This window comes from Littorina saxatilis, linkage group LG8 (genome assembly GCF_037325665.1).
Source record: "Littorina saxatilis isolate snail1 linkage group LG8, US_GU_Lsax_2.0, whole genome shotgun sequence".
NCBI classification, from domain to species: domain Eukaryota; kingdom Metazoa; phylum Mollusca; class Gastropoda; order Littorinimorpha; family Littorinidae; genus Littorina; species Littorina saxatilis.
This window is the reverse complement of record NC_090252.1, coordinates 40602720-40615516: the sequence shown is the minus strand read 5'-3', so window position 1 is coordinate 40615516 and position 12797 is coordinate 40602720. Positions and strand designations below refer to the sequence as shown.

The 12797-nt window shown below is 40.4% G+C and overlaps 1 protein-coding gene and 1 long non-coding RNA gene across 2 annotated transcripts in view; one reads left to right on the top strand and one right to left on the bottom strand.

Moving 5' to 3' along the window:
* LOC138973551 (uncharacterized) overlaps window positions 1–12797 on the top strand; it is a 495333-nt gene that overhangs the window by 246275 nt on the left and 236261 nt on the right. The gene's annotated exons all lie outside the window — the stretch shown is intronic.
* Window positions 12–6383, bottom strand: LOC138973529 (uncharacterized). The gene is made up of 6 exons (XM_070346248.1): window positions 6253–6383; window positions 5415–5690; window positions 4441–4620; window positions 3778–3933; window positions 2509–2622; window positions 12–1533 (listed from the first exon to the last, which is right to left on the bottom strand). The coding sequence occupies exons 2-6, from the start codon at window positions 5644–5646 to the stop codon at window positions 1430–1432; spliced, it is 786 nt and encodes a 261-aa protein (XP_070202349.1). The 5' UTR covers window positions 5647–5690; window positions 6253–6383; the 3' UTR covers window positions 12–1429.

Here is a 12797-nt window from a genome sequence, read left to right as displayed (position 1 = left end):
AGATATCTTGTTCTTTGCTCCTTTTACTAGTGCTAAGAATTTGGAAATGTTGACTGACATAAATAATGCATGACAAATCACTTAAGTAGTTTGTATGAGCTTCTGAACAAAATGCAAAACTTAAATGCAAATCAGACAACAAAACAGGATTTCCCTTCCTGAAGTAGCATCTCTATTATCATGTTGCGGCAATTGTATACTTCCAGTAAATAACAAGCAGCGAAGTCCATAACGACTTGCGCATCCCCGCACTACGTCCGAGGAAACGTTTTGCAAGTAATAGAAACAGAAGAAAAAGACTAAGAAGAAACATGGAATGCATTGTAAAATTCTTCAGATTTTAACATCTGTTCTCATACACCATTACTTTTGATACATTTGCCTTTCTACAAGAGCGTGCTTTTGAAGATCTGATATATCCTGATAAACGTAATAGTAATACGGGTATTTATATTGCACAAAATCCAAACATACTTCTAAGCGCCTTCCAAACATAACAATCAACAGATCAGTAAACAAGTAAAAACATCATGCACCTGATGAACACTTAGGACAAAAATCAATTATTCTTCATTACAGCAACAATATACATTTAACAAATATACAAATTAAACCAATACAACATCACATACACAATGTACATTCACACAAATGATGACTGTAGCAAATCTGTTGATACTAAGAGATCAAGAATTGTTTCAGAATAAAGTCAACGACTAAATGTTTCAGACCGGTAACTTCCTTTCAACATTGCATACAATGGACGTTGCATAGGGAAAGGAGAGTTTGCTGATATAGGCTAATGTGCTAAACATTGGCTAGACCGTCTGCTAGAATGCAGCTACTTCAACTTTGCAAGGTGTCTTGCCTGTTAAAGAACTGGAATTTACACAGAATGTATTTCATGTACGGTACGAAAACAAAAATGTGCAAATTGCATCGTCTGTCGATCAGTCACAGAAGCAAACCTGGCCAGGTATGCGTGCACTTCATATTACTCCCAAAAGAAATCGGAAACATGCGTCTTTGTTACTGCGAATATAAACAGGATATTCAGCAACTTCCTGTGGGATATGGACCTATGATCGGAATAGGGCTGTGTCATCCTATTCAATCACAACCCCCCAATTCTCCCACGTGTCTATCAGAATAACAATATCATGTTATATCAAGCTGCCTGCTTTACTGTATGTTTAAGCATGCAGTTTACATACATGGACCTATAAGACGTTGCATTTTAAATCGTTGTGATACATTTCAATGCATTTACAACCATTCTCTCTCTCGGCCGCTCTCTTTTAGCATCGCTTGTCTGTCAATACGTATATTTGACGAAAAAGCAAACAAATCTACAAGTTCTGCTGCATCTACCAATACAATCCAGATCAGTCTGGACTGGAATTGCCTACAAACAGTATATGCATGCTGGTTAAAAAGATGAAGAGTTGTCACATTCTTTTGTTCGCAGCGTTTGTTCTGTATCCTTTCCTTCCAAATCAGCCACAGGTGCATACCAGTCCTTTGGGTTCACGTCTGTGTTATATAAAGATTCATAATATAAAATATAAATGACTTCCGTTTGACAGACAAACAGACAGGCAAGCTAGCAAACAGAGAGACAGAGAGACAGACAAACTTGCAGACAGATAGAAAAAAGACAGACAGACAAGTACACACACACACACACACACACACACACACACACACACACAAACTCGGTGTACATGCACACACACACACACACATACACACTCTCACACACACAGACACACACAGACACACACACACACACAGACAGACAGACACACACACACACACACACACACACACACACGCACACACACACACACACACTCACACACCGAAATCACATGTTATCTCCCTCTTTCTCTCTCTCTCCCTTTCTCTCTTTCTTGCATTCTCTCTCTTTCTCGCTCTCACTTTCTCGCTCCCTCGCATTATGTATATCTCTCTCTCTCTCTCTCTCTCTCTCTCTCTCTCTCTCTCTCTCTCTCTCTCTCTCTCTCTCTCTCTCTCTCTCTCTCTCTCTCTCTCTCTCTCTCTCTCTCTCTCTCTCTCTCTCTCTCTCTCCCTCTCTCTCTCTCTGCCAAAAACTCAACAACGAATAAACAGAAAAAGTTGTTTTCTAAATCATACGAAACGTTTTTGACTGCTTCTTGTTAATGTTGAAAGTTGGTACCTTTTCATTTCGCTAAAATTCATTTTTCGTAAAGCGTATTTGTTTCATCTAAGTATGCGAATACATCCAAAGTGTACGTAAAATAAGAAACGCTTTCGATCTGTTCAGTGTGTCTACTTCTCTCACTAGAAGTGCCACCCTTATTGTTAATCGTAATAGCATTTCTCCTTCTCTGTTACAACATTCATAAATGCCAACCGGCATAACCGGCAGTAAGTAAGTAAGTAATAACCTCCGAGGTCAGGCAAACAATATATTGCCTTTTTAAACTTTTGATATCATAAATATATTAGGTAGATGCCACTCACCGTGTTTCAGAGTTTGTTGCTGTCGCCTTTTTCTCCTTACTTCAGTAGCAGGTACGTAAAGACAATCCTTGGAGACGGTCTCGTCTTTCAACGTAGCGCACTCCTCTTCTCTTTCTGCAATACAAAACAGAAAACAACAACACAAAATTATACTGTCTTGAACACGGGTACAAGTCATTGTGGCTATAGTTTAAGATGTTTCAACTTAATGTGTACAGCTGGCGGAAAAACAGGAGAGACTGTTTTGTATGATTGTATTTAAGTGATTAAAATTGTTAAATCCCAGCTGCGATGTTACCATTCTAGCCGAGGAGGACGTAAAGGGCATCTTCGGCAATCTATTGATTGCACAATGTTAAGTTTGAATACGTATTTCTATCATATAGCGTCGGTCTAAAAATAGAATATGACAATGAATAACAAGAACAGTACTGTTTATACCGAGGATGACAAACGCCGAGATCATTTATTTTATGTTTTGTTTTTCTTTATAGCCACGAACCTGTTTGACAAGAAGGCAAGGCAGATATCATATTTTATATTTTGAGAATGTCTACTTTATTTATTATTTATTTATTAGTGAGTATTTCTACGCACATACCCTCCCAGAGGGGAGGCTCATGGCGTTTACAATATGCCGTGTGAGATGGAATTTTTACACAATATATCACGCATTCACATCGGCCAGTAAATCTCAAGCGTGTTAGGCGAGTATATACTTTTCACGGCCTATTATTCCAAGTCACACGGGTATTTGGTGGACATTTTTTATATATGTCTATACAATTTTGCCAGGAAAGACCCTTTTGTCAATCGTGGGATCTTTAACGTGCACACCCCAATGTAGTGTACACGGGACCTCGGTTTTTCGTCTCATCCGAAAGACTAGCACTTGAACCCACCACCTAGGTTAGGAAAGGGGGATAAAAATGCGGCCTGACCCAGGCCTGAACACGCAACCTCTCGCTTCCGAGCGCAAGTGCGTTACCACTCGGCCACTTTCCCTACTCTTTCAGTAAATTCAATCTGCAACGGAGGAAAAAGAAACAACAGAACCCTCAGTAACAGCCTTATCATTATCATCATGATCTTCTTGTTCATCTAATTCTCCTTCCTGTTCTCCTTCTTCTTTATCTTCCTCGTCGTCGTTGTTGTCGTCGTAGTCTAATGTAAGGAACAAATACAATAAGAATAATGCAAATGCATTGCATCAAACACCCAATGAGCCTAAATTATGCGAGGAAAACATACAGTGTCTAACAAGCTTACCATTCGCAATTCTTCGATGTTGCAGTCTCTTCTGTCTCCTGACTTCCGCAGAAGACCGTTGACCGTCTTCGGCGCTGTTTTCTTCCGGTTCAGTTTGTTTGTCGTCACATTTTTGTTCATTGTCGTCACCATTTTCTTCCCCTTGAAATTCTGTCTCTGCAAATTAACGGGAATTACTGTATTCAAGTGGCATGAGAAATGGTGTTTGTTTGTGTGTTTGTTGTGTTAGTCTGTTTGTTTGTTTACGTGCTTGCATGTTTTGCCGCGTTCTGTTTTTTTTGTGTTGCAATGTCAACTATGGTGTGTATTGCTTTTCTCCGTTGCTTTTTTGCATCGTGTATTGTTGTTTTTTGGAGTAAGTTCGATTTTCGTGATTTTCTGAGGGCTGCGCTCTATTTTCGGCTACCATACGTAGAATCACACTTTGTTCGTATCATACAATAGAGAAATGAATGGTCTTACTAACTGCACGATTTTTTTTTAACGTAAACTTCCTTGTTAGAAAAACCCGCACCCAAACGCACAGGTAGCATAACATTATAATGCATTCTTGAAATGAACAATTTCATTATGTTGCAGTAGAAGAAAAGAAGAGAACGGGGAATTATACCTGCGTTTTTAAATAGAACGACGAGAAAGCAAAAAGGAAATGGCCATACAAACCTTTCACATAGCGCTTTTGTTGTTCCTGCTTCTTCCTCCTGACTTCATTTGCAGGAACATCAAGGTTTCCATTTCCACCAAAATGTATACCCGCTCCTCCCTCTTCACTCCTGTGTTCTTGTTCATCAACAATGGGCATTCCATCGGCATCCGTATCGGCACAGGCTCCATCCGTTTCATCTAAATAACATGGATGTATAGTGTACTTTAGCTGAAAATCATAACTCAACTAAATATCCAGCATCCAAAAATAAATGAAATCCGTACTTTTACTTGACTTTCTTTTGATTTCAATGTAACTGTTTTTGTACTAAGTGGAAAAAGGAAAAGCAATAAACTGGTATAGACACGGCATGTTACGTACATCAGTGCTTCATATCAGAAGTTATTTTCCGACAAATCTGCTAAAGCTGATGGGGACAAATCACAACAACAACAAAAAAACGAACAGGAAACAAATAGAAAACAATATTAAAGATTAACTCTAACGGCATACAGTCCATTTGCTTAGCTGTTGCTTTTTGTTTTACATGATCAATCAATCAATCAATCAATGAGTCTTATATCGCGCATATTCCGTGGGTACAGTTCTAGGCGCTCTGCAGTGATGCCGTGTGAGATGAAATTTTATACGGCCAGTAGATTGCAGCCATTTCGGCGCATATTTACCTTTCACGGCCTATTATTCCAAGTCACACGGGTATAGGTAGACAATTATTAACTGTGCCTAAGCAATTTTGCCAGGAACGACCCTTTTGTCAATCGTGGGATCTTTAACGTGCACACCCAATGTAGTGTACACGGGGGGAGGTTCGGACACCGAAGAGAGTCTGCACACAAAGTTGACTCTGTGAAATAAATTTCCGCCGAACCTGGGATCGAACTCACGCTGACAGCGGCCAACTGAATACAAATCCAGCGCGCTACCAACTGAGCTATATCCCCGCCCAACATGATGTCGGGATTGCACTCACCTCCACTCGAAGAAAGGTCCATGCAACCAGCACCTTCCGCCAACACCATGCAACCAGCACCCTCAGCCAACACCATGCTTAACGGAGGAGGTGGAGCGTGGCAATGCAAAGCCAAAGGAACATGGCCAGAACTGTCATCCGGGTGATGTTGCACTCTGTCAACCTGCACGCCTGCTGACGGCACTATGTTGAGCTGGTCTTCTGAGTCCTCGTACATCTCATTGTTGATCATCAAACTCACGTTGGACCCGCGATAGAAGCTACTGGGAACCGCGCCTGGAAATATTCATCAACATCATCTGCAACATCGTCATCGTCTTCGTTGTCGTCTGCACCGTCGTTCATCATCATCATCATCATCATCATCATCATCATCGTCGTCATCATCGTCGTCGTCGTCGTTGGCATCGTCATCGTCATCGTCATCATCACCATCAGCAGCAGCAGCAACAACATCATCATCATCATCATCATCATCATCATCATCATCATCATTATCAGCAGCAGCAGTGTCATCAGCATCATCATCATCATCATCATCAGCAGCAGCAGCAGCAGCAGCATTTACAACAACAAAAACTACTGGATAGATTACACACAACACCATAAGCAGCGTCTCTTTCATTTCTGTAACTCGTTATTTCACTCTGTTCATGAGAACCTTACATTTGTTATCGTTGTTACTGATATCGTACTTGAACGAAAAGACACAACAAATAATAAGAGATCACTTGCTAGTATATGCCCTCATAGCCTGTTTCTTGCAACAAAGTGTAAAATGTTACCATAAATGCATGCAACGAGATAAAGTATGTAATCGAAAAAAATATGAACCTACCTTGCTGTGTACGTGCAAACCTAAAAACAGAGAAAAAACGCCGTATACATATGTCTGTCTGTCTGTTTGTGTGTATGTCTGTTTGGCTGCCTGCCTTGCTATCTGCCGGAATATGCAAATGAATGTAACATGCCAAACAAAATATGATCAAAATTGTTCAAATTATGGTGTGTGTGTGGGTTGGGTGAGTGGGTGGGTGTGTGTCTGTGTCTGTGTGTTATGTAGCCAAGTGGCGTACCCCGTCTCTTTGTGTGTATTATCTCCTGCCCGACCCAGTTGCCTCCCCTGTCTATAGCTATTCCCCCTGTGTGTGTGTGCTAGTCACATTGGGTTTACATTTAAATAATGCCCTTTGTGCTAGGAAATCCCTAACTTAAAATGGTGAGAAGCAGCGGAGTAACCTCTAACCATCAGTGCCTAAGGAGTGACTAAATAATACCTGGTTGTCTTTGTGCATTGTACTTTATTGTGTGTTTACTATCGTAGGGTAGACTCTTGACCGGATTCATTTCTAATTTAGGTGGTAAGATCCCATAACTTTCCCGGCACCCTTTAGCTAGTATTATGTATCAGCTTTGACACTGCTTGTAATCTAATGAGCCTTATCCGGTGTGTGATGCAGACAGGGCCCTCTTCTCCCTTTAGCTAGTGTAACTGCTCGTAATATTTCCGGTGTGTGACACAGGGCTCTCTGCATCTTTAACGATCCCTTTCATTGGGCAGGCATTTTAAGTACACCACCCCCCGTTGGCTTACACAGGGTAGCCTCCCTATTGGCTTATCGCCACAGGAAATCGGAAGTGACCACTGTGTTTAAAAGAGCGAGCATTACAGTAGAGCAGACAATGCGATTTGTGATAGTGAGCTGTGCGGTGCTCCTATTGGGTTGTCGTGAACCGGTCTAGCGTGTAGTTTGGCGCGACGTTTGTAATCGGTCGACTTGTGGTTTTGAATTCGTGCTCTTGTGTTTCGCGACTAGCGTCAGCAGCAGTTTTGTGTTTATGTTTCAAGTGTGCTCACTGAGGAGAATCTTGCCTTCTTCTTTACACTGTTTTCTGGTTTCATATTCAGAGTTTATATTTCTGGTTGCTACCAGAATAACAACCTTTTTGTCTGCTTTCTGGTTGCTACCAGAATAATATTGCCTTTTTAATCATACTGCTTTCTGGTTTGCACCAGAAATACATATTGTTTCTGGTTTTACACTGAATACATATTTTCTGGTTCTGTTATTGTTTCTAGCTGATTCTGGTACTGGTAGATATCAGAATTCATAATTGCTATTTCTGGTTAGATGTAAGCATTGCTATTTCTTGTATTAGAGTTCTGTTCATTGTTTCTAAATTATAACTTATAGATAGCATTGTCTCTGGTTGCTACCAGACTTAGCTAAACTGTTTTGGAACATTTCTGATTTAGATAAGCTACCTGAGTGGTTATTTTTAGTTACATTTTGCTTCAATAAAAGATAAGTTAAGATAAGTTAAAGCAACCTCTGTCTTTGGTGTCTTAATTGTATGCTCCTCTGCCTGTGCTATATATCCTTGTCCTTACACCCGACCTTCCCACAGTTACAAAGAGAGAGACAGAGAGAGAGTGAGAGAGAGAGAGAAAGAGTGAAAGAGAGAGAGAGAGAGAGTGAGAGAGAGACTCAGACTCAGAACTGTATTACAAAAGGATAAAGGTTTCAGGCCAAGCCTATTCTTCGAACCTGTCCTTTATACAACACATAAAGACAGACGCACATAAAAAAAAACACAAAAAACATCAATCATGTAGAATACAGAAATACATTGTATGGAATGCAACACAATGTGCATTTAAGGGATTACATAAGGAGAAGTCAAAAATGACAAAATTACATTGACATAGTTATACCTTTCATTTGGGAATAAAGTTGCTCATATCAGCTACACATCTGTTAATACTAATACAAAATATTTTAAAAGATAACAATCGAACAAGACATGTCATTCACGAATGATGTATGAATGTGACTGTCTCTTGAACATTTTCACTGACGTTGCATATCTTATCTGTTGGGGGAAGGAGTTCCAGAGAAAGGCTCCCAAGAAGGCTAAGCTCGATTTGTAGAGGTCTATGCGAGGTATAGGAGGGATGATTTTCTGGGACCCATATCTTTTTGTGGCATGTTTGAAATGTGATTGCAAATATTTAAGACAGTCGTCAGTTGGAATGTTATACATGAACAAAGCCTTGTTTAACGTCAACTGATCTTTCAAGGGGAGGACATTCATGAGCGGACCTATTCAAATCATGCAGAATAAGTTTTGCAGCTCGGCGATGCAGGGAATTGAGTCTTTTTAAATGAACATCACTGCAGTTATCCCAAAGTGTCGATGCGAAGTTTATATGAGGCATTATGTGGGCGTAATAGAACATTTTGAGTGCTGCAGAATCTGCGTAATGCCTTAATTTTGATAACAAGTACAGATTTGTTTATACTAGTTTGTAAATATCAAACAAATGTGTACCTGAGAGAGAGAGAGAGAGAGAGAGAGAGAGAGAGAGAGGGAGGGAAGGAGGGAGAAAGAGAGAGAGGGTACAAAACGGTTCAATATTACCTTTTTTTGAGATCTGAAAATAATACGGTTAAACATTATTAGAGAGAAAACAGCTTAAAGGCACAGTAAGTCTCCCGTAAACCATCACAGATACTGTCAGGCTTTTACACACAGTACAAACACCCTTCCATTTGAACGCTCACCAAACGGGAACATCCTAGGTGCCCTACGTAAAGAGCGCGCAATTTTCAAAGAATTAATTTTGCGGATTGTCTGTCAGACAATCGGACCGTGGTGCGTTTTGGTGCTAGACCTAACTTTTAAAATCTAAATAAGAAATTGACAGCTTGTTACACAAACATTCTTAAATCATAAAAGAATTTGTTTTTCATCAAGACAAGATCAGTACAATTCGAAGTTTTGAAAGTTTGAAAAAAGAAAAGCCCGGAAGCAGGGTCACGCAAGGTCGTGGTTCTCGTAGCAGACGACGGTTTATGACGTCACCAGTTCCTCTGAGCAGTCAAAAGCCATCGCTAGAGTTCTTGTGAACCACAGCCGTTTGTTTCGTGCATAGTCAGCGGTACATAATAACGTGCTATTGCAGATAAACTCACAGCGAGCCGCATTCAAATTACACACTGACGACTGCATTGTGCAAAATGGAAACTGGATCACACGGGTTCACGATGGCTCAGGGGTAAGATAAACCACGCAAACATAAATTCTTTGAAAATTGCTCGCTCTTTACGGAGGGCACCTAGGATGTTCTCAAGCGGTGAGTGTTTAAATGAAAGGGTGTTTGTACTGTGTGTAAAAGCCTGACAGTATCTGTGATGGTTTACGGGAGGCTTACTGTGCCTTTAATTACTGCAGAAAAACGTAGTCCTCAGTCGATCCAATCAACTAAGATCAAAGTATAAACGCATTGAGCTAGGTAACATGCAGGTAACGCATCAGATAATAACAATTTTAAGAACAAACAAAAGCAGCCTACAAACTTAACAAATTAAATTTGAAACTGAAGCACGCTAATTAGAAATAAAATAAAAGAGAACGAGAGAGGGAGAGACATATCGTCAGACAAAGAGAGACAGACAGGCAAAAAGACCGAGATACAGAGAAAACGACAGACAGGCGGACAGGCCGACATTCAGACACAGGGACAGACAGACAGACGGACTCAAATACAATCGAAACGACAAATGGTATGGGCAAATGCGAAGTGCTATACCTGTCGCTGTCTTTCGGACTCGACAAAAAACAAAGATTGCGATAACGACACCCAGTACCAACACACATGATACGCCCACTGCGGTATTTCTCGCACTGCGCTGACTGGTCACTTCTAGGGCGGTTTCAGCTTAAATGAGAAAAAAACATAATGTGGTCAGATAAACTGTGTGCTCTTCTATTTATATATTTGTATATAGCTATTCTGATGGACACGTGGGGGAATTCGGGGGCTGTGATTGGATGGTTTCTTCCGATCATCAAAGCATAATGCATACCCTCCCTAATCACACAATTCACCTCCCCCATCTTTTAAACGGAGACAGACAGTATTCTTTAGATTTGAACAGGAACATTTTTTCCACCGTACACTCGTTCATTGAACGTTCAGGCCGCTTTGGGTAAGTCAGAATAAATGCTCTACAAGCCGGACAACAACTTAAACTTCTGCACATCTCCTACCCATCCCTCTTCTTTTATTCATCTTCTTTCCCTCCTTCCTTCCTTTACTGTCTTTCTTTATAATCATTATGCAACGTTCATTACGTTATTAATAGATTTGGTTTATTGAGACAAATTTTTCACCCGTTACCGCCTTATGTTGTAATGTCATGCAGGAACACCACTATAAGCTTCTAGCTTGTTGCTGTTTCTGTGAACTTTGTATACATGTCATGATTGTAACCTTTGTTAAAATAAACTTATGTTTAAACCAAAGCATAATGCTACGGAAGTCGGCCACTTTTTGCCAATATCCAAAAGCATATTGGCAATAACAAAGACGCATGGTTCCGGTTTACCCATCTGTACCACACGATGTTTTAATCGACAACAGCATACACTGACAACTTGAAATTCTTCTCGGGAATGTTTTTCAGCTTTACAAATGTCGATAGCATACCCTTTTCTGCTAACTTCCCGATGAACAAGACTAAATCAATTATTTTCTGTCCCTAAACACCACAAAATGCACAAAGTCGAAAGATGTAGTACAAACAGGTGAGTAAAACGGAACAGCTGTTTTTGTGTGCCTGTGTCAGTTGCCGACTGACACAAACTTTCGCATTCGGCTTTTCTTATCTCGTAACTCCACACTAAATACCCCACTTCCCCTCTGAAGTATTGATGTACAACCCATGGCACTAACATTCATCAGAGACATAGATTCATGTAGTCGTTTATAACTGAGGTTGAAAAATTCGCTTCGTGACGAGACAAGTATAAATGCCATTCACCCAAACTGAAAACTTCGCTGCCGTCTGCACGCAAATAGCTGTTCTCTTCTCCTCCCCTTGTTGCATCCTAGTTTTTCAGTTGTTTCTAGTTTTCCGTTTATGTTGTGTTTTGGTCTTCTTCATAAGTAGTCTTGTTCAAAATTTTAAAAAAACCTCAAACTTCTTTTTGTTGTATTCGAATGAACTAATAAAAAGCTGTTTAACAGCTGTGTTGTCAAATCGATTTTTTTTTCCAAAGTCAGTGTGGCGCCTGCGCAAAACTAATGCGCATAAGAAACGGCGTCTGCTATCAAAACCTGAGATCAACGCATCGACGCAAAAAACTGTCATTTTGTAAGTTTGGAACAACAAATCAAGGTCAGAACAGCTATATAATCGCTATTGTGTTTTCAGCGTAGCAATAGGGTCCGATATTTAGACTCGAACAAGTATAATGCGACTCGTCTTCGACTCGTCGGCATTATACTTGTCTCGTCTAAATATCGGACCCTATTGCTACGCTGAAAACACATCAGCTGTTAATGTGTCTCTGTATCTCTATATGTCTGTATCTCTATATGTCGGTGTGTATGTATGTCTGTCTGTGTGTCGGTGTGTCTGTCTGTCTGTCTGCCTGTCTGCCTGTTTGCCTATGTGTGTGTGTGTGTGTGTATATATATATATGTGTGTGTGTGTGTGTGTGTGTGTGTGTGTGTGTGTGTGTATCTCTCTCGCGATCAGAGAGAGAGAGAGAGAGAGAGAGAGAGAGAGAGAGAGGGAGGGAGGGAGAGTGTGTGTGTGAGAGAGAGAGCATGACTAAGTGAAGAAGACAAACACACACACACACACACGCACACACACACGCACACGCATCAACGCACGCACGCACACACATACACGCACACACAAACACACAGACACACACACTCACACATACACACAAATGAACACATACATTTTTGTCTTTCTAAAATAGTACAACCAATGACAATGTAATAACAATGTAAAAACCGTAACCTTATATTTACCATAGCAAACTACACACACAAAAAGTAAAATAATGGCACCACATACACGCACACACACACAGATACACACACACATACACGCACGCACGCACACATATACACGCACACACACACACACACACACACACACACACACAGACACACACACACACATACACGTACGCACGCACGCGCGCGCACACACACACACACACACACACACACACACACACACACACACACAGACACACACACTCACACATACACACAAATGAACACATACAGTTTTGTCTTACTAAAATAGTACAACCAATGACAATGTAATAACAATGTAAAAACCGTAACCTTATATTTACCATAGCAAACTACACACACAAAAAGTAAAATAATGGCACCACTAACAAATAGTCAAAAATACCACAGAGAAATAACTAAAACCAACATCCGTTACCTTCACTGTGTAAAACAATAAACTGCACATGGTCTTCTCCGTAGCTGTTTCGCAAGGTAAGCTGCCATTTTTCCTCAGAATGATTCGTTACCGTTGATTCAAAAGTCAATTCAAACGT

Excerpts from the sequence above, each read along its gene's own strand:
- LOC138973529 (XM_070346248.1), bottom strand. The coding sequence starts at position 5,646 with ATGATCAACAATGAGATGTACGAGGACTCAGAAGACCAGCTCAACATA. Across the intron at positions 4,621-5,414 it reads GGACCTTTCTTCGAGTGGAG|ATGAAACGGATGGAGCCTGT; the intron begins GTGAGTGCAATC and ends CATGTTATTTAG. Across the intron at positions 2,623-3,777 it reads ACATCGAAGAATTGCGAATG|AAAGAGAAGAGGAGTGCGCT; the intron begins GTAAGCTTGTTA and ends TTTGTATTGCAG.